This window comes from Ascaphus truei, chromosome 7 (assembly GCF_040206685.1).
Source record: "Ascaphus truei isolate aAscTru1 chromosome 7, aAscTru1.hap1, whole genome shotgun sequence".
In the NCBI taxonomy this organism is placed as follows: Eukaryota; Metazoa; Chordata; class Amphibia; order Anura; family Ascaphidae; genus Ascaphus; species Ascaphus truei.
In genome coordinates this window covers 17,359,444-17,381,802 of record NC_134489.1, presented here as the reverse complement: position 1 = coordinate 17,381,802, position 22,359 = coordinate 17,359,444, and the positions used below count along the sequence as shown (strand labels likewise).

The following is a 22,359-nucleotide window of genomic DNA, read 5'->3' as shown; positions in this document are numbered from 1 at the left end:
ATATTGACATTTTGTTTCTCATGATGAAATAAAAAGAAAATGATTTTTTTAAAATATTTTTATTTATTTTTTTACATTGAAAAACAAAATGATCATTACACAAGGCTTCATTCCTAGTACAGAGTGGGCAGGAATTTGCAGGTCAAAATACATTGGTGTGTGTGTGTGTGTGTGTGTGTGGGCGCGCGCACACACACACACACACACACACACACACACACACACACACACACACACACACACATACACACACACACACACACACACACCGGGAGGTCCAATTATGATGTCATAAGTAACCACATGAGCTCATCTCTATATTCAACGTATGATTGAAAGACACTCACCCTTATGCACTACTGGCTCTAGTGACCAGAAAGATGCATTGCAACAGGAAATGTATTCAATGCGTTTGGTGCGGTCAGAGCAGGCCACATGAAACATTGAGACTCAAAAGAGCAACAGTGTAAATACTGCTTGATTATGGCCGGTTTAACATGGAATAGGTTATTAGAACGGAAGAATGATTCTTACAGATACATTGTTTCCCGGAAACCCCCCATGGTAGCCCTGTACAGTCCAGTAAGCTTCCCCCCCCCCCTCCCCATAGTAGACATAAAAACACACTCCAAGGTACATCAAAAGTGCCTTGTAGCGGGTTATCTCTGCCTTATAAGTTGAATAAGTGAGAAAGAGTGTATGATTAATGGAGCACGGAGTAGAAGTACAGGCTGTGTAGTTTATGTTCTGGCACCAACTCCTGAGCAATGTTCTGTATTAAACAAAAGCTATAAAAGAAACTTTTCGGAAAATTGTTACAGTACAAGTTGTGTATACCTATGAAAACCAATAAAAATTTTGAAACAAAAACAAAAAAAAAAGTGCCTTGTAGCTTCTGCTTCCATTTTTGGTATTACCCCAAAGTGGAGATATATACTACACTATGTCTTTTTTTCCCCCTAAAGCACAGGCGTCAGTCAACAATATTTTGTAAAGGTATAAGGACAGGCTCACCCCCACTGCTTTGTACAGTTCTTCTATTGAAGATTGTATCGTTTTCTAAATGTTTTGGTTCCGTTTCAATGTACATTAATACTTTCACCAGATCAAACTGATTCAACCACTGTTATTTGGGTGTTGGAATGGACAGAATGATGGAAGTATTAGCTCCTGACGGACATGAGATTTTTTTATACAACCTCTGGAAGAAACTATGGATCCGTTCTGAGAACCACCTGGTCAAACTTCAAGAAAGGTTCTTTACAGGATCTTGGCTGAATTTCTTGCACTCTTCTGGCAGATGGAATTGCCACAAAGAAAATCCACCTTAAAATGTGAGAAGTCTCAATGATATACCTTTATGGGGTTCAAATGTTGAGTCCATCAGTGCTTCAAGGAAAGCGTTACAATCCCAAGATGTAACACAAGGTCTTAGTTGTTGTCTCTTTACTGCACAAACAAAGCGATTAAATTGATGATTTGCCCATTTGGCGTCTCTAAGAACCCCAAAGGCTGCTATCTGGACTTTGAGTGTTCAGAGATGATCCTTGCTGCAGAATATCCAGAATGTGAATAATTGTTGGTGAATCTAGTTCTTCCAAACCCTATAATGAACTGGAATATGTTCTCGCTTTTAAAATGAGACGTATAATTACATCTGAGAACCCTTTTGACTTCAGCATTCATTCCCCTCTCAATTTCCAGCCGTTAATGCCAATCTTGCCCGATTTGGATACAGGACTGGGACCCTGTGAAAGCAGGTCTTCAACTTCTGGAAGGGGCCAAGAGAGGTCTACGGCCAGATGAACCACATCTGCCTACCAAGCTGTTCTCTGACAATCAGGTATCCCAGTCCCCCATGCCTTTTCCCTGCATTCCCTTCTGAGTACTCTGACAATTAGAGAAAAAGGAGGGCAGCAGTAGCAATACAACCGCTTAGCCTAGCAATGGGCGTATCTACTTATGCTACATCCAAAACTTCCATTTTCAAAATGAAATGGGTATATCCGCACAAATTGCCTGGATGTGCACTGTACATCAGGCCGCACCCATTCTGTAGCCATATCATTTTTTGCTCTACGAATGTAAAACAGGGTACTTCTTTTGCGAAGCCTCACAACAAACATTTTTTTTTTTGCAAAAACCTTTGTCCACATCTTCAATCCCCACCCCAGATTTTATCATAAGATCTTTAGTGTGAAATATCTAAGGTCTTTCACATTAAAGGCTCACTCCTTCTGAGATCTGGCTGTTCTGAGTCAGACACCAAAGTATTCTTGGTCTAAAAACCATGGGGAATTCTCGCTCGGAGGCCCCTAGAAAATCCTCTTCCAGGTCTAAACTTGTTGGGGAGCTTGAGCTAATGTTCACAGACAAAAATATCTGCTAAAGGCAGTCAACCCAATAAATCATTTCCACTACATGTTCAGGTGGAAAGAATTTTTTGTTTTGTTTAACCCTTTTACAAAAATCGGAGAAAAAATTAATCAGCATATCCATCACGTAGCTTCTGATCTCAAGCGCCACGCACCGTCTCGTCACCGTCGTAGAGGTAAAACTTATTAAAGCTGCAGTTCAGTCAATATCCTGCATGTGTGTTTTTTTTTAATAAATCAGTTCTGTAGTAAGAAAAAATACTTTTAGCATTTTCTGTTTTTTAAAAAACAACTTTGAAAGACCAATTTTCTTGTATTCTATTTTTAACAAGCATTTGCTAAGGCACTGCCCCTTCATGTCCTGTCACAAGCCCTGGCACACCCCTTTGTCAGCCCTGCCCTCCCTCTAGCAGATGTCAGTGCAGGAGTGCTCATGAATATTCATGAGCTTCCGCTGACGGACTGAAGCAGAATATAAACAGATCCCTTCACTAATTATGTCACCAAATGTTGCCGATCAATACATGGAGAACGAATTGACTGGCAGCTATACAGTTCTTTAGGTAATTAGAGATTGCCCACATGAAACTATTGAAGTAAAAAAATTAATTAAAAAAAAAAAAAAGACTGAACTGCAGCTTTAAGTGCCTTTCTGGCAAAAACCTCACTAAATGCCCTTCCCGGCTTGAAATGTTCTTGATATTTCTAATGAAAAACTCATTAAGTGCTTATTTAGTCATAATTACCAAAACATAAAACTGATTAAGTAGGATTATGAAACAAATGTCAAAAAGAACATTTTAAATCGCCTTTTCCGCAGTACTTAAAGAATGTAGCAATGACTTTTACATCTACGATGATTTGTTTCTACTTTCTTAAACCTTTTTAAAAAAGGTTTCTCCTTTACAAAGATTTTTTGGGGCAAGAGAATTCCCCATAGAATCTGGGAAGCTAGTAAACAAAAACCACAACTAATACATGCAACAAGAAAACAATATAGGAAAAGAACAAGAAAATAACACGCACACAGGAAAAAGGTAATCAAGGCTTACTAAAGTGAGGCAAGAGAAGAACACGCCCAACAGACTCCTCCGGAAGTACTGCAGGAAATCGCTGCAGTCAAAATCACATCAGCAAACTGCGTTCCAGCGCCATATGCAACCCGTAAGTGCAACGACACGCCCACCACATGGTGACTGCTGACAGGCCAAGGAGCCACATACCACATGGAGTTCCAGCAGGTAAAACCCTGGGCTTACCGCTCATTCGGTGCCTGACCTAAATGGGACCCCACAGATTGTGCCACCCACAAGCCACAGCTCCAGTGTTTGGAAGCGAGAGCACTCAGTAATACATCTTGTTTTCCTGCCCACTCGTCTAAGGGGAGGCGCTTACCCATGGGCACATGCCACAGAGAGGAAAAGGAAAATGTGCTATTACACAGAAACAAGTGTCTCAGCACATCTGTCGGACAACACTAATACCTAAATTGCATACAAAAAAGCGTTTAAACCGGAAAAAAAAACGGGAAAAAAATAACCTGTGTGCCTGCTGCACTAGTAATTACAGTAAATGTGCATACAATGAATAATATTAAGCACTAATAAAGTGAAAGTATCAATACAGTGATGATTCCCTGGAGTGGTGTAAACCTCTTAATAGGAATGACAGCCATGGGGAAATGATACAAGTTTTCCCAAACTTGTTACAACAACTGATACACAACAAAGCTGATCCCTGGCGCAAAAAGATACTGTATTATGTACCAGTGCCAAGAGTCCATGAAATAGTCCATAGCCAAACAAATGTAACAGGTTTTCCCCCACCCTCTGGGAGATTACACTATTACAGGGCGTCATGTGCTGGTTACCTGCCGGTTCACAGAAGATCAGAGGTATCGCTGTTAGTGGGGATGACAGGACAGGCTTTTGGGGTGATGGTTCATTTCTTCCAACAGCAGACAGCATACAACTGGTACAACTCTGTTCCTTTCTCCGGATGGTCCCTGGAATCAACCCTCGGGCATGAGGCTCCAGAGCCTATGCTCTGCTCTTCCCTCTCCCCCTTGTGGGATGAGCGGTAGCTGTCCCACTCCCCTAAGAAACACAGTGGGGACAACTTTAATAAAAAAAACGCAAGACCAATTTAACACTTATTATGTGACAAGATCTGGCCCATGGTCAGTGTTAAATTGGTCTTGTGTTTTTTATTAAAGTTGTCCCCATTGTACCACGCTGTTTATGTCATTATTTTGGGGTAATACTCGCTGGTGACTGGTGAGAGGGACTACATTGAGGATCATTGCTGGGAACCACGTGGGATTCGTGGAGTCAGCCAGACGACCGGAGGTTAAAGCACAGAGAATATCCACTGCACCTGACCCCTGTGCAAATATCCACTGCACCTGACCCCTGTGCAAATATCCACTGCACCTGACCCCTGTGCAAATATCCACTGCACCTGACCCCTGTGCAAATATCCACTGCACCTGACCCCTGTGCAGCTGTAAGTAGCATTTCAGAACCGGGTGGGAATTTTTTTCCGCTGACAGTGATCCCTGCGCAATGCTCTGTTTTCTCTGTTTCAAAATCGTAGGAGAATCCCCTCTGAGAGGACACACAGTACCAGGACACGCTTTTCCTTATTTGACTACGGACTATTTCATGGACTCTTGGGACTGGTAATACAGCATCGTCTTGCGCCAGGATCTGCTTTGTTGTGTAACATCTGTGGTACACAAATTGTTTTTGAATCTAGTAAAAGAATAAAATCTTTAGAAATGTTTTTGGACATACTCTATACGTCATTAGGACATTCTTAAAACCATATTATGGAATAAGAAACCCCAGACACTATGGTGGTTAGGAAACGTGATACATTCCAGGCGCGTACAGAAAATGTGATCAAGCCGTGCTGACATAATGATTACTTCACAATGAATGTGTGGCTAAAGAATAGAAATGTTGTGTTGTCTAAATCCTGCAACACAGTCATAAGGAAACATTATATATGGAACCCCTGATGAAGTCATCTTCAAGAAGAAATATTGTTTCACACTTTTTATATAAGTTGTAATTAGGTATGTGCCCAACACACGTAGCCCCACATTGAGGGTGCATAAATCTCTATTGCAGTAACCGTTATAACACTGGATTATCCAGTGTGAGTGTGTGCAGAACTGGACGGACGCGGCTCTTACTGTGTATAGAAGTTCCACTGGTGTGACTGGGCTGGTGAAGACAGTGCGGAGACACCGCAGACACGCTTCAATATAACGGAGATCTGCCGACAGCAACCCTACGGATACACAGCGAAGGAAAACCTAAGACGTCAATGCGCTAACTAAGAGCTGCTCATTCTAGTGAAAAGCTGCGCTACCTTGCAGCAGGGCTGGGATGATGTGGCAGTCTAGAAGGGACTTGACGTTGTTTTCGGTGCCCATGGCGAGGCTGCCCAGCACTACTGCACATTCGGTCTTCAGCTCTGTGCTCGAAGTCTCTTGCTGGAGCAAATACAATAATCTGGCAAGGAAGATGCCGGCATTAGAATGTACAAGCTCAACCGGGGGAGCAGGCGGTGGGCTGAATAGCTCCTAGCCCAGGGGTGGCCAACGCCTGTCCTCAAGGGCCACCAACAGGTCATGTTTTAAGGATACCCTTGCTTCAGCACAGGTGGCGCTGCCACCTATGCTGAAGCAGCGATATCCTTAAAACATGACCTGTTGGTGGCCCTTGAGGACTGGAGTTGGCCACTCCTGCGCTAGAGTAGGGTACACAGCGCACAGTCTTCTATCCATTTGCATTTTTGAGGGGTTCTTGCCCTATTCTGCCCTCGTCATCATTTGTATCCTTTTCTGCAGTAAACATATTAAGTCTCCGGATCCTCTAAACCTGGGGTGCGCAAGATTTTTTTGGGGGGAGGCGCGGGCGGTTGCAGAGGTCTTACCCAAGGCAATTAGATGAAATGCCGGGGGACCGCACGAGGCCTCTGCAACCAACTCTAATTACCGAGGCTCAGCCGGCTTCAGGACGTGTGACCATGGTCATGTGACGTCACGGTTGACACAGTAACGTGACGTCAAATGACGTTGCGGGTCATGTGACGGCACATGACCCCGCAGCGTCATATGACACCGCATGAGGTAAGGGACAGGGGCGCGCCGACAGAGGAGAGCAGGCAGGGTGGGGGGGCGCAGCAAATAAAGTTTGCGCGCCCCTGCTCTAAACCTCTCTCCCACTCTAACCTCTATTCCCTTTATCTGCTTCCAGCGTCACTTTTCCCCTGTTTCCAGTACATGGGAAGCTGATCTCTCCTAATTAACTTCAGGCACTGCTTTTAGCTTCCTAGAGTAGGGTTAAAGCGCACTCCGTACATATCTCGAGTTGGCACATGTTCTAGAGTCGCAAAGAAAAGTAGAAGTAGACGTTCCATAAACCCACCGGTGAGTACTGGCCCAACAAACACCGCTGGCAGATTGTGGGCGCTGAGGATTTTTTTCAACATACCTTGGCACCGCCCCCAAAACGATCAGGTTGGCTTTCTGTTTGTTGTTTCCAATCACTGCATTTTTCATATCTCTGGTAATGCAAAAAACAAACAAAAAAAAAAAAGAGAGTAATATTTGAGGAGGAAAAAAAAAATGTATATGTAGATTTCTTGGTTTTGTAATCTTTTTTATTTTTTTTAACCCACTTAGGTGGCACAATTTGCACACCATATTAGAAGTGTCTGATCTGTTACAATGTTCCTTAAGTATAACTCGTGTTCTAATAAAATGTAAAAAAAAAAGGCAGCATAGTGTCTGTAAAAACCCTATGTTCAGTGCTGTGTATGGGGCGCTATAATATAATTGTGAAGCGCTTTGAGTCCCATCGGGAGAAAAGCGCTCTATGAAATAATCATTTTTTTTTTTTTTAAAGGATTTATAGACCTATAAAAAAGATTGTTGTTAAAGGCAGCATGCATCCCTGGCATCAGTATGTGAATGGCACACAATGTGAATTATACAACAACAAATGATCTAAGTAGCTTCACACAATTAAATCAGACAAGATAATGTTACTTTCCCCCTTAAAATCTGGAGGTAGCCATCCCTGACACGGAAGTGTGTCTCGGCTGCAAAACCAGTACAAAAAAATTAAAATTAAATAATATATATATTATTATTTATTTTTTTGCACTGGTTTTGCAGCTGAGACACACTTCCGTGTCAGGGATGGCTACCTCCAGATTTTAAGGGGGAAAGTAAGATGTGCGGTGTCGCACCCCCCTTGAGAAAGGTTCCACTCTGGAACCGAAACGTCGGATTGGGCGGCCTGTTCATTTTGTATTGATGCCTAATACAGACTTTTTTTGCCTATACTGATCTGAGTGCAGTCTTCCTTTACCGGACGTGAGAATGGTAATGTTGTTCTATTATTATTATTATCATTAGACTGGCACCTGTTGATGTTTTTTAGTACATTGAGTGCAAGCTGAAATTAGTGACGAAACCCGTAGGGCGTTTCCTAAAGTAGCGAGCACGCTAGCTAGTACTCACGAGCAGAGAGACTACCTGTGTGGTTATTGTGGACTGCATTTGGATTGCCGATTCCCCCATAACTGCGGTTTGTGCAGTTTTTCATGTTGGCTATTACCAGCAGAAAGTGGTGTTAACAGAGGGAACCTTCAAAGAGACGCTGAGTGATGACATCATCCTCTTGAAGAGTGATCGGTTACAGCAGAGGAGGCACCTAAGGAACGGCTGGCGTGGAACCCTGCAGTCTATGGCGATTTAGTATATCTCATAAATGCTTGATTTTATGCTCTGTTTGTGAGTGCGCTTTTTATATGTTTTAGTCCTATAAAATATTTTTTGTATTTTATTACACTTTTTTTTAAGCCTATAGGGAACCATGTTAAAAATGGTTTTGAAGCAAAAGGTGGCACGGTGTGCTCATTTGCATGTCATTTCCCAGAATCCCTTGCGGCAGTGGAAGTGCTGGGTAATAATGGTGAAAGGTGGGGTTGCAGACCTGCCTAAGACATGCAAATGAGCATACAGTAATATTTCCATTTGCTATATGCTTTGCTGTGGAGGGTTTGTCACTTTTTTTACCCACCATACAGTAACTTAACTAAGTGTGGTAAAACCTATCCATTGCTTCATTTTTGCATAACCAACCCCACACTGAGGAGACCCATGAAGGTCGAAACGGCTGTCTGTGGGTGGGTTTACTGGCTATGCATCTCAACCCAGGCTGTGCTATATCTTTATCTATATATCTCTCTCTCTCTCTCTCTCTCTCTCTCTCTCTCATCGGCAGTTTTGATAAATCTGCAAAGGAAGCCAGACTCTAGCAGTGCTATGTAATCTGTCTGAAAGCAAACCTGATGCTGCTTTGCAATACAAGCGAGAAAGCAGGAGCGTGACATGCATCAGGCTCGATACGAACCTCAGCTATTCCATTCCATCTGAGCCCTTTCCTTGCAGCAATGTTTACTTGTAATTGAAGTCGGCATGATGTTGCTTTACAAGCCTGTCCCAATTACAACAATCCGCTTAATGAACAAGTAACTAATTAACTGTCGCTTCTTTGCCGCTTCCGCAGGAGTTTACCGACTGGAAAAATGATATGCAAACATACCATTTTTTAAACTATGCATTGTTAATACAGATTTTGAGATGAAATTACAGCAAATAAAAATACCCCTTGTGAGCACATTCGCATGTCTCAGACAGGTCTGCAACCCCCTGCCTTTCCCCATTATCTCTTAGCATACAGTGCTTCCACTGCAGCAAGGGATTCTGGGCAATTAACTTCTCATATAGAGAAGGTGCAGACTAAAGGCAAAGTCGATTTTCTTTGAAGTGGGTAAAAAACATGTGACATCAGGCAATGTACACAAGCCACCACAACATTAAGAGCGTAAGCTCTTCAGAACAGGGGCACATCGCCGCACATCTCTTTACACACGGTCAGCCTGATCGATCATAAGGTTGTGTCCATTTAACATGTTTGGTCATTAATAAACAATAACGTGTTTTTTTTTTTTTTTTACAACTTACAGGACGCCCTGCAGAACTTTTTGCGGATCTGGGTCAAAAAGCCGGTCCACATAATGGCGACTGCTCGCTGTGACTTCCTAAAAGTGTGGAACGGGAGGGGGAGAAGAGGGAAGAAAAATAGATACGTCTTTCATTATTGCTTAATTACCACACAGCAACCACACACAAAAATGTAACACAACAGGGGTGTGTTTTTGGAAAGTCATATATGACGACGTGTTATCATTTTGAAGTATTCTTGGTAGGCCGTGACATTTGAGGTATATTTACAGCGCGATGCTATTACATAAAATACACTTTCCAGCAGCGAAGACACATTGTAACCCATTCACTACAGTGGTGCTAAAAAGGTGTCTCATGACCAAGCACCACGTTAAAATACAGGCCTTGATATTATATGTTGTAATACGTGATAAAGACAAACAAAAAGTGCGCTCAAAATTATAACTGGAATGCAAATTCAATCTTCAAAAGTGCAAGAATTCTACTTAAAGCAGTGTTAATAATAATTAATAGTGAAACGTGATAATGACAAAGAACTGCAATTAAGGCTATGCAGCTGACCAGGTGGATGGCTCGAAAATCACAAACTAAAAAAGGTAGGGAAAAAAGGGAAGGGTGGGGGAAGCGCAAAACACTGATGGTGTAGTATTGGATTCAATTTAGTGATCTATAAAAGGGGGGTAATGTACATACAGAAAAAGGATCATTATAAGTATGTAGGTATAAAAGCCATAAACATGGACATCGGGGTCGACTTCCAGCCTTGTGAGGAGGATAGCGGAAGGCAGGCAAACTTGTAGTCACCACCGATGGAGCACTGGATCCAGCGCAGATAGTCCCAGTCCCCGTGGAGCAGACTATCACCACGACACCCAGCCAGGGTTAGCAGAGACAGCGGACAAACCGGTCACCGTGGTGCTTGTTACAGAGTTTCCGTCTCTCCTCCTCAGAGCCCCAGGATGTCTGTGTTCCTGGTTCACACATAGGTTCTAGCACCACGGTGATCGGCTTATCCACTTGTCCGGTGTCCCTGCTAACCCTGGCTGGGTGTCGTGGCGAGAGTCTGCTCCACGGGGACTGGGACCATCTGTGCTGGATCCAGTGCTCCATCGCTGGTGACTACAAGTTTGCCTGCCTTCCTCTATCCTCCTCACAAGGCTGGGTGTCAGCGTGAGGACTCGCCTTCATGTCCACAGTATGAGTTTTATACCTACATGCTTTAAACTGTGTTATTTTTTGCGCGTGCATACTGTACATTACCCCACTTTATATATCACTAAATTGAATCCAATACTACACCATGGAGGGTTTTGTGCTCTTCTTTCTTTTTTTCTATGTTATAATATGTGCAAACACAAGGGAAACGACTCATTGTCACAGTCATGTATTCATTATTTGCTGCTACTGTAGTTTGAGGGATTGTATATCTGTAAACTGGTGATAGTGTTGCAGCCATTCCAGGCTGATGAGATCAGTGAATGGATAATTCCTTTTACTTTGTAGATGTGGCTTTGGGATGTGAAGGCCACAGTGCAATCATCCACTTTGGAGCTTATTGAATGAACCCCTTTTGATTCTTTATTTTAGGCTAAACGCAAGTTAAATGGACAATACCAACTGGGCACCTAAAGTACAATCCAAAACATGCAAAGCCCTGTTGGATTACATAAGGTCATAAGATTTCCCTTAAGCAGATCATCATGTGACTATTACAGTGGTATTTATTCAATCTTACGCTTAAAGTTGGAAGTGCAATTAGAATAAACAAACAAGATATGCATATGAGGAGTTAAACTCAAAAACCCTCCAAAAGAAACAAAAACAGTGTTGAGTGGCAACAACAGTGTTCAACCATTCAGGTGTTCATTTGAAAATACAGAATTGTTTATGTCTGTGCCGAGTGGTATTTAGATGTCTGGAATAGTGAAGACAATCAAAAAGGAAAGCATGGCACACCACTGGTCTTTAGTCAAAAATATAAAGGGTTTAAATGGACAGGAAGATCTTTTGTCAAGATAAAAGGTCCTACTGAGGGCCGGGACTGTCCAATAAAGCCTGACGAAGGACCAGTGGAGTACCATGCTTTCCTTTTTGAGTCACACCACGAACCCTCCCTGCCCATGGTTTCAGCTGGATAGGCACCCTGGCAGCTTACTGCAGTATCACAAGTGCTCCTGTTACAAACATGGAACAGAAAAGAAACAGGATGTGAACACTTTACTCTAAAGAGATGGGGAAATGGTATAGGGATGCCCGCTGCAAGCTATTCACCATGGCAATAATGATCTACTGGCCTTTCAAAACTTTGAATGACAGTGGCAGGAGACCAGCCACTGAGAGGTCAGATAATGCTGTAACAATAATGCAAAATAAAGGGAACAAAACAACAGGCGCATACAGCATGTAAAAACCGTGTGATGTAAAGAAATCAAATGTACACATGCAAACAACATGCCGACAAGAGAGAGGGAACCGTGTTTTAAAGACGTAAAACCCGCACCGGCACAGGAAGTCAGTAATGGTGAATAAGAGTAATGCTGCATAATACAAAAGTCTGGGCTTCAAGAATTGGCCAGGCTTCTGGTGTTAGATACTTGGAACTTCAGTCAATACCGTTATTATTGAAAACAAGAACTCCTGCGCTGCGGCCAAATTGACTTGCAAATTTTTTGTGACATTTCTACATTTTGAACCGGTCTAAAAACAAAAAGGAGCCATTTAGATGCATCGGTTGATCAAAGCATAATTCCAGCTCGCTAACCCACTCAAGGTAAACTCCAAATATAGCAGGTACCTACACTCAATGAATACAATTTCTTATTGTCCTATGGAGTAAACGTGGTGTAATATGTGAAAGTGCCCAAACGGTTAAATAAATGAGTTTGTTTTCCACTATAATTATTGTATTCAGTTCAATTTCACCCCTAATCCCACCCCAGACACATCGGTGCAGCCACCTCTTGGGTGGAATTCCAGCAGCCCATTTAATGCACTCTAGTCTGCAGAACTCCAAATGCCACAGGAATATCACTACTCAATTAAACTTTGATCACTAGATACTGTATATAGCGATATGTTTGACGTTAAAATTAAGGATATGCAGTATATTTAAAGATGGCAGTTGGTTTGGTAGGGAGCAGAAATTGGAAGTTATCTTACAACCGGATTTTAAAAAAAAGGAGAAATTGCCAGGTAGTAAACAGATTTACACAACAGCAACTAATTGGGTAGAGATAAAACATCAAAGTGGAAGAAACACTCATCTCATTTTGTACAAAATCAAATTAAAGATTCCCCTAATGGTGGAACAAAGATGCCATCATTTCACCTTTAGGAAATCCTGTCAAAGAGGATGTCTCTAAATCATTGATCTATTTACATCTTCCACTCTTATGGGTCCCACATAATTACATTTTGTGCTATAGGATCTAAGTGTGCTACGGTCCTAAACAATGGGACATTGATCTGTCTCCTTGCTTTACAGTTACAGGAAGCTTATAATTTCATTTTGTGCAAACCAACATGAATGAGCGAACGGCGTCTTCCCTTCCAAATCAACAAGCAATCAAAGGTCTACGCTAGCGATAGTCTAACTGGGACTGGGAGTACCAGTCCCATTATCTGGAAGTGACCAATGACAGCAAGCATTGCGCAAACCTCGTCACTCTGTCGGGCAATTTCAGTACCACTGGCTTAAAAAAGCTAGCTCAACTAGGAAAACAAAAGCTCAGGTCATTAAAAAAAGGGCAAATTAAGGGAGGGAGACACCCTGTCACAATTATATATAATTAACATATTTACACTTCACTTAGCGGATGGGGCGGAAAGATTCCTGGGCAAAATATGCTGATGCCGACAGAAATCTTTCATTTAGCAAATGACAAAATTACAGGTGTGGTCGGTCTTTCTAGAAGGGCAGGTTCGTGTTATTGAAAGTAATATCCGAAAATAAATAAGAAACAAAATGAAAAAGAAAAAAAAAAAAACTAGTCCCACGTTATAAGAAAGAAGGGGATTACTGAGGGGAGGTAGCACTTCGAACTACCCTCTAATACAGGGATGCGCAAACTGAAGGGTGCAAGATATTCTGGGGGGGGGGCACGGTAGTTACAGAGGTCCCACGCTCTACCCCAAGGCATTTAAATTAAAATGCCGGGGGACCGCGCAAGGCCTCTGTAACTAACTTACCTTGGCTTCCAGCGACGCGTCGTCACGGTAACCCGGCATTGTAACAGGTCTCAATGTTATATGGTGCAGCCTTTAACTGTGCAAATGATACTATATTATTTAAAGGAAGCACCTAGAAAGGTCCCTTATTTACTAAGCAGTCCTATTCCATAACACCCAGCACTGGAAGACACCTGATGGCCCATTCTCTTGAATGGGCTGTTAGGTGTCTTATGGAATAGCACTGTTTAGTAAATATGGGCCGAAATGACACCAAATTACAGCTCGACCAACTACTGTAAATACAGAGATTGAGAAAACAGAAAACTGTAACTAAACTATTATAAAAATAAAATGATTACATAAATACATCAAAGCAACGAGGACAAACGAGAGGAAGACTTCAATTACGTTTCAGTACAAATTCTGTCTCTAACAATGAAATACACCTACAGGGCAACAACCTGCCACGCCAGGGCTCTTCAACTGGCAGCCAGTGGGCCAGATCCGACACCTGGAGGGGCTTAGAGGGGTCTCTGGACTGTCCGCTCCTGCTTATTTCATTGTAGTTGCCTACGTAACTTTGTGCAATGTTTACACACTGAAACAGACTTGTTCGTTAAAGCAGCAATCCCCCCCCCCCCCAGAAGCCTACATGAGTTTCATTCATGTTAGTATGTTTGCTACCTGAGCATATTCTTGCCTCTCTCTCCCCCCCCCCCCCCCCCCCAGTGTTTAAGAAAACAGGATTTGCTTAATGTCTGGCTTCTGAGGTTACCATGGCAACCTTTACACTCAAATAGGCTCTAGGGCTGTTTAGGGCAGACTGGTGCTTGCAGGGGTGTGCAAACTGGGGGGGCGCGGCGATTACAGAGGCCCCACGCTTCCCCAAGGGCATTTAAATTAAATGCCCGGGATCACGCGAGGCCTCTGTAACTTTACTTATCTTAACTTTCCAGCGACGCGTCGCCATGGCACCGGGCATCATTTGGGGTCACGTGACATCGCGTTGCCATGGCAAAGTGATGTCGCATGATCCTAGCGGGGGCAGTGAGAACTGGCAGGGGGGCAAAAGGAGAAGAGATTTCGCACTCCTGCTTTAGGGGAATGTAAAAATGTGATACAAGTGTCATCAGTTCTTCAAAATGTCACATTTACATTCTAAATGTATCCAAAATTACATGACAAGTCTCTGGTGGCCCTTCTGATCTGCCCTCTTTGGGATACTAGTTGGAGAGCCCTATACTCAACACTGATGAGTGGTCCATTTTTTCATAAATCAGTGCCTGCACCCCATGGTACAATAATGGCAGCCTATTTGTGGCTTACTGGTCTGCATACCACCCCCAGGAACGTAAAGTAATTTGCTTAAAATCAGAGACAGGTATATTCAAGACCAAAACACCTCCCCTCCAGACAGCCAGGCCAGAGGAGCTGGGTTAACCTCAGTTTAGTATTACTGTAAAGGAGTCATACATTAAATGCACAAGACCACTCATGATCTGGATGAAAAATCAGATATTTGGTAACTGTCCCCGCACCTTCTCCCCCTGACAAAAGCACAAAGGAACTGGTAAGAGATCATATCAGTGGTTTCCAACTTCTTGGGGGTTAAAGCACTATATAATTATATTGTAAAATAATGCGAAACCCCAACCCTCTATAATAGCGCGTCTGAGATCAGATGCATTGTAAGTTTTTCTGTATTTGGTACCATCTTCAAATAATAAGAAAATTACAGGGAACCGTTTAGGGATGCCCAAAGGTTTCTAGGAACCCCTGTTGAAAAACACTGGATTATATAAATATATTATAGTTCATATAAAAAACATAATCCATTGTCAGCAGCTGTTGGGTGACCACCATTTATTAATCACTCCCTACAGATTATTTAATGGGTATTAGCATTAAGGAATAGCAGCAGATATCGATTACCCCACAGATAACCCAAATACCCCACTTGGGTATAAGCACTTTGGAGATAGGTGACCATCATATATTAAATAAATGTATATACTTTACTCAACCCCTCCAAGGTTATTGCACAGAGTAGCTGGGTAACCAGATGGTATTTATGCCATTAGATAACAAATACCACCCAGAACATTAGTATTCAGGAGTTTGGTAATCGCCATATAGTAATGACCCCATTGCTAGTAAAGATACCCCTTCAACGGGTATTAGCACTTAGGAGTTTGGTTATCATAATAAATTAATTACCCCATGAGAGACATAAATACCCACTCCATTGGCAGTAGAATTAAGGAGTTGGGTAAGATATTTTAATGACCCCCACACAGATTTCATTTACCCCTTCAGGCATTAGCAGTGAAGAGTTTAGTGACCATGAATTGAGTACCCAGTGGAAAACCTAGATATCTTTCTTGGGGCATTAGCACAGAGTTGGCCGACAATAAATATGCCATTTTTCAGGTGTATCGCGATCACCATTCAATATATTAGCACGGTGTTGAGTAACCAGCTTTTTTTTTTAATTGCCCCATACATAACAAAAATACCCCCCTTTGGACATTCAGGAGTTTGATGACACCAATATATAAATTACCCAGCAATAATATAAATACCACCATTGTCATTAGCACTGAGGAGTTGGTAACCAGCTAATAATAATTACCCCATACATAACAAATACCACCTTTGGGCACTAGCATTTATCTAAAAAATGAATAGACGATACCATTATGTGGCTAACGAAATGCTTTTATTTGTGCGTTTCGTTAGCCACAGAACGGTATCGTCTCATATACTCGTACTGTATACTCATTTTTGATTATTAAAGCTCAGCTAACACGACACTGACACCTCTAAATATATATAATACCCCATCTATGGGCATGAGCTCTGAATTGGGTTGGGTAGATAGCTCTTGGGAATTATCCTTCCATAACATAAATACCCCCCAAGGGTACTAAGCAGTTAGGTGACCCGCATATAATTACCCCACGAACAATTGTTAAAAAAAATGCCTGCATGGGCATTAGCGCAGTACTCGGTACATATCAGTTACCTCTAACCTCCCCTGTGGGCATTAGCTCTAAGGAGTTGGGTGACCACCAGGCCTGTCCATCCAGGGTGATGGAGCCCGCTGACCCCTGAGAGCCTAATTGCCCCCACACGGGGTAAGTAGGAAGTGCCCCTATAACCCCCACCCCTCATTTTGCGGAGGCCCATCCTGCTCCCCACCCCCGGCGGGCTCGGCCTGCTCCCAGCCCCGGGATGTGTGCGGCCCTCCCCGGGCCGGGTACTCACGGACAGCACGCTCATGCGGAGCGGGGTCTCCAGGAGACACGCCATCTTGGTCATCCCTCCCACGCACGGCACTTTCCACAAACGCACACAAATACATATACCTCCGAGGGGAAGGGAAGAGGGGGACAGGGGGAACGGTGGGGGGGCAGAGGCAATAATCAAAAAAATAAAGCAGGATATTAATGGAATAAAAAGAGCCCGGAGAACAGGCGGCGGGCAGTCAGCGGGAGAGGAGTGTGGAATGTGCGGACGGGAAACGGAAGCTGGATCTACACAGAGTGACAGCTGAGATAGTAGATACACACAGGGGGTGTGATATTGTAGGGAAATACACACGGGCTGTGATATTATTGTAGGGACATACAGGGAGGGGGTGTGATATTGTAGGGAGATACACACAGGGGGTGTGATACTATTGTAGGGAAATACACACGGGCTGTGATTTTTTATTGTAGGGAAATACACACGGGCTGTGATATTATTGTAGGAAGATACACACGGGGGGGTGTGATGTTATTGTACGGAGATACACACAGGGGGTGTGATGTTATTGTAGGAAGATACACACACGGGCTGTGATATTATTGTAGGAAGATACACACAGGGGGTGTGATATAATTGTAGGAAGATACACACGGGCTGTGATTTTTTATTGTAGGGAGATACACACAGGGGCTGTGATATTATTGTAGGAAGATACACACGGGTTGTGATGTTATTGTAGGGAGATACACACAGGGGGTGTGATGTTATTGTAGGGAGATACACACAGGGGGTGTGATGTTATTGTAGGGAGATACACACAGGGGGCGTGATACTATTGTAGGGAGATACACAGGAGGGTGTGATGCTATTGTAGGGAGATACACACGGGGGGGTGTGATGTTATTGTAGGGAGATACACACGGTGGGTGTGATGTTATTGTAGGGAGATACACACAGGGGGTGTGATGCTATTGTAGGGAGATACACACGGGGGGGTGTGATGTTATTGTAGGGAGATACACACAGGGGGTGTGATGCAATTGTAGGGAGATACACACGGGGGGTGATGTTATTGTAGGGAGATACACACGGGGGGGGTGATGTTATTGTAGGGAGATACACACGGGGCGTGATGCTATTGTAGGGAGATACACACGGGGGGGGTGATGTTATTGTAGGGAGATACACACGGGGGTGTGATGTTATTGTAGGGAGATACACACGGGGGTGTGATGTTATTGTAGGGAGATACACACGGGGGTGTGATGCTATTGTAGGGAGATACACACAGGGGGTGTGATGTTATTGTAGGGAGATACACACAGGGGGTGTGATGCTATTGTAGGGAGATACACACAGTAGGTGTGATACTATTGTAGGGAGATACACACGGGGTGTGATACTATTGTAGGGAGATACACAAAGGACGCGATATTATTGTAGGGAGATACACACAGGGATTGTGATATTATAGGGAGATACACACAGGGGGTGTGATACTATTGTAGGGAGATACACACAGAAGGTGTGATACTATTGTAGGGAGATACACACAGAAGGTGTGATACTATTGTAGGGAGATACACACAGGGGGTGTGATGCTATTGTAGGGAGATACACACAGTAGGTGTGATACTATTGTAGGGAGATACACACAGTAGGTGTGATAGTATTGTAGGGAGATACACACAGTGGGTGTGATAGTATTGTAGGGAGATACACACAGGGGCTGTGATATTGTTGTAGGGAGATACAGGGGGTGTGATGCTATTGTAGGGAGATACACACGGGGGTGTGATGCTATTGTAGGGAGATACACACAGGGAGTGTGATATTGTAGGGAGATACACACAGGGGGTGTGATACTATTGTAGGAAGATACACACAGGGGGTGTGATACTATTGTAGGGAGATACTGTGAGGATTCGGGGATTGCGTCCCTTGCGGCGCAGTTCCTCCTCTTTACATAACAGTACTGCAGCGGCTGCTGCCTCCGATCTGCCCCCCGCTGGTGAGCGCACCCCCGCCTGGTTTACAGAACGCGTGCGCACCCGCGCCTCTTTTACCAGGTCACAGACCTTAGCTCCGCCCCCTCAGTCACGCCGCACCTCCGCTGTGCGCGGCGTGCACGCGTGACGTCGCGCAACGAGCCCCAGCTGCGAGTCAAGATTGCTGTGAGCCCTTGTCTCCTGCAGCCTATCCTTTGCATCTGCAGAGGCTCCGCCTCCACTCCGCCCCCTTTCCTACTGGTTCCTGTCTCCTACAAGAAGCTTCCTCTTCCTGTCATACCTTGCTGAACATAACCTTGTGTAGCCTTTGCATGTACCTGTCTTGTCCAGCCCAGTCTTGTCTTGTTCTCTGCAGTTAACCTCTCGTGTACCGACCTGGCTTTGCATTTGGATTCTCTCTGGCTCCTGACCCCTGGCATATGGATAACGACGACGAGTACCTCTCCAACCCCAGACCACAGGCTTACGGACTCCAACTACGTGTACCTCTCCAACCCACGGACCCCGGCAAGTATTGGATTAACCCTTTCTACATACCCAGACCTAGCAACGCTACAAACCACCTTCTGGGCTCGCCCCCGCTACTGTGGGTGTGTGGCACAGTCCTTCCCACCTCAGTGCCGGGGTCAGGTCTTGTTTGTGGGCTCGCGCAAGCGTTACAGTATGTTCAGCCCAACAAACATTGATCCCCCTGAGGTGGCCCAAACCACAACTGTTGCTACTCTAGTGGGAAACATACCCCAGGAACCACGTCTTCCGTCACCCAATCGGTATGCGGGTGAACCCCTAGGATGCCGAGGCTTTCTAAACCAATGTGATGTCCACTTTGAATTAACCCCTTCTCGCTTCTCTACTGATAGGTCTAAAGTGGCTTATATCTATTCATTTTTAACCGGAGATGCACTGGCCTGGGCAAATCCTATCTGGGAGTTAATGCCTGAACTCACGCAGAACTTTATTTCTTTCAAAAAAAGGTTTCAGCAGGTTTTTGACACTCCTGGCCGCAAGGCGACTGCGGCCTCTTCTCTTTTCCATATCACTCAGGGCCACCGGACCGTCGCGAAGTACGCTCTTGAATTTCGGATTATTGCAGCGGAAACCGGTTGGAACAACGAGGCTTTAACTGCAGCCTTCTGGCATGGCCTCTCTGACTCCGTGAAAGATCAATTGGCTGCATGTGAAAGACCCACTGCCCTGGAGGATCTGATCTCTACATGTAGACGGGTGGATCAACGCCTCCAAGAGAGACGAAGTGAACGCCGGATTACACGTACGCCGGTACCTATACCTATCTCTCCTACTCTCTCTCCTTCTTTTGTTCCAGTTCCTGAAGCACCAGACCCCATGCCGCTGGGTACTCACCATTTGTCCTTTACAGAAAAACAGTGCCGGAGAAGCGAGGGGCTATGTCTTTATTGTGGCCTAGCTGGTCATTTGGCGTACCGCTGTCCTACACGTCCGGGAGAACGCCAGCGGCCTATAAGGTGTGATGGAGTTGCTTTGGATACAATATCTTCTTGTTCCTCTTCCAAGGAAAGTATGCCAAAAAGGATCCTTCTACCTATCATAATGGAGGGTACGGACTTTCATATTTCTGCACTTGCCTTCATCGACTCTGGGTCTGGAGGAAATTTCGTGGAGCAGAATTTTGCAATAAAACACCGGATCCCACTGCTTAGGAAGTCCACTCCCATAGGACTCGAAGCGATAGACGGTCGTCCACTCCAACCTGCCTTTATCACCCTGGAGACCGTGATCTTCACCCTTTCCACCAAGGATGGACACAAGGAACAAATCTCGTTGGACGTCATTCATTCACCATCTGTACAGGTAATCTTGGGTCTCCCCTGGTTACAACTGCACAATCCCATGATTGACTGGACTGATAAACAACCCATACGTTGGTCTACCCCATGTGCCATTCCTTGTGCTCTCACTTCACTCTCTCTTGCCGACTTAGAGACTGCGGATCCTTCCAAGGGGTCCCTTCCAGAAGTCTACCATGAATTTATTGATGTTTTCGACAAGGTCCGGTCAGAGACTCTTCCTCCACATCGTCCCTTCGATTGTCCCATAGATCTGATTCCTGGTGCCGTTCTGCCTAAAGGCAAGTCCTACCCCCTGTCCCTTCCTGAGTCCCGAGCCATGTCCGAGTATATCCAGGAGAACTTAAAAAAAGGTTTTATTAAGAACTCCACCTCTCCTGCTGGGGCAGGGTTCTTCTTTGTAAAGAAAAAGGACGGATCTCTTCGCCCCTGCATAGATTATAGAGGCTTGAATAAGATAACACAGAAGAACCGTTACCCGTTACCACTCATATCTGAATTGTTTGACCGTCTACAAGGTGCCTCCATTTTCTCCAAACTTGATCTCCGGGGTGCCTACAACCTGATACGCATAAGGGAGGGAGACGAATGGAAAACGGCCTTTAACACCCGCGACGGCCATTATGAGTACCTAGTAATGCCGTTTGGACTCTGTAACGCCCCTGCAGTCTTTCAAGAGTTTGTTAATGAGATTTTCCGTGATGTTCTCAATTTATTCGTCATTGTATACCTTGATGATATACTAATTTTTTCCAAATCCTTGCCTGAACATATCCAGCATACCAAGCTAGTACTCTCTCGGCTTCGTCAGAATCATCTGTATGCCAAGATGGAGAAGTGTATGTTTCACCAAAACTCTACTTCCTTCCTGGGTTATATAATCTCCGAGAAGGGATTTTCCATGGATCCTGAGAAACTAAAGGCGGTATTAGATTGGCCCCAGCCCACGTCGCTTAAAGCCATCCAGCGATTCCTTGGATTTGCCAATTATTATCGTAGGTTCATCCACAAATTCTCCACACTGGTTGCTCCTATTACCGCTTTGACCAAGAAAGATGCTGATCCTTCCTCATGGCCACCGGAGGCTGATCTTGCTTTCGAGTCTTTAAAGAAGGCCTTCACCACCGCCCCCATTTTGCATCACCCTGACACCTCCCTTCCCTTCACGTTGGAGGTCGATGCTTCGGATATTGGAGCCGGAGCAGTGCTCTCCCAAAGACGTTCTCCTCAAGATCACCTGCATCCATGCGGCTACTTTTCCAAGAAATTCTCCCCCGCGGAGATCAACTATGATGTAGGTAATAGAGAACTTTTGGCTATCAAACTTGCACTCCAAGAGTGGAGACACCTTCTTGAAGGTACCGAGAAACCGATCCTTATTCTTACTGACCACAAGAATTTATTGTATATTGAAGGTGCTCGACGCCTTGGTTCACGTCAAGCTCGCTGGGCTCTTTTTTTCTCAAGATTCAACTATGTAATCTCTTACATTCCTGGTACAAAGAATTTGAAGGCCGATGCTTTATCCCGTCAATTCATTTCCGGAGACCGATCCGACGACCTTCCTGAGACTATTCTTCCTTTAAGATTGATCATTGCAGCAAATTCCTTCGATATTTTGGACAAAATTCTGGACTCTCAAACCCAGATTCCAGAGGGCCTGGAGGTACCTGAAG

At 44.2% G+C, this 22,359-nt stretch overlaps 1 protein-coding gene across 2 annotated transcripts in view; it reads right to left on the bottom strand.

Moving 5' to 3' along the window:
- ARMC8 (armadillo repeat containing 8) overlaps nt 1–17,128 on the bottom strand; it is a 71,667-nt gene extending 54,539 nt beyond the window's left edge. Inside the window, exons 1-5 of one of the 2 annotated variants that reach the window (XM_075607123.1) lie at nt 16,864–17,128; nt 9,424–9,500; nt 6,881–6,952; nt 5,754–5,896; nt 5,575–5,672 (exon numbers count right to left, since the gene is read on the bottom strand). In XM_075607123.1, coding sequence (XP_075463238.1) covers nt 5,575–5,672; nt 5,754–5,896; nt 6,881–6,952; nt 9,424–9,500; nt 16,864–16,917 — 444 coding nt within the window. In that variant the 5' untranslated portion in view covers nt 16,918–17,128. The remainder of the gene's footprint in view (nt 1–5,574; nt 5,673–5,753; nt 5,897–6,880; nt 6,953–9,423; nt 9,501–16,863) is intronic. The other variant, XM_075607122.1, reaches the window with a different exon arrangement.
- Between the last annotated feature and the right edge of the window lie 5,231 nt (nt 17,129–22,359).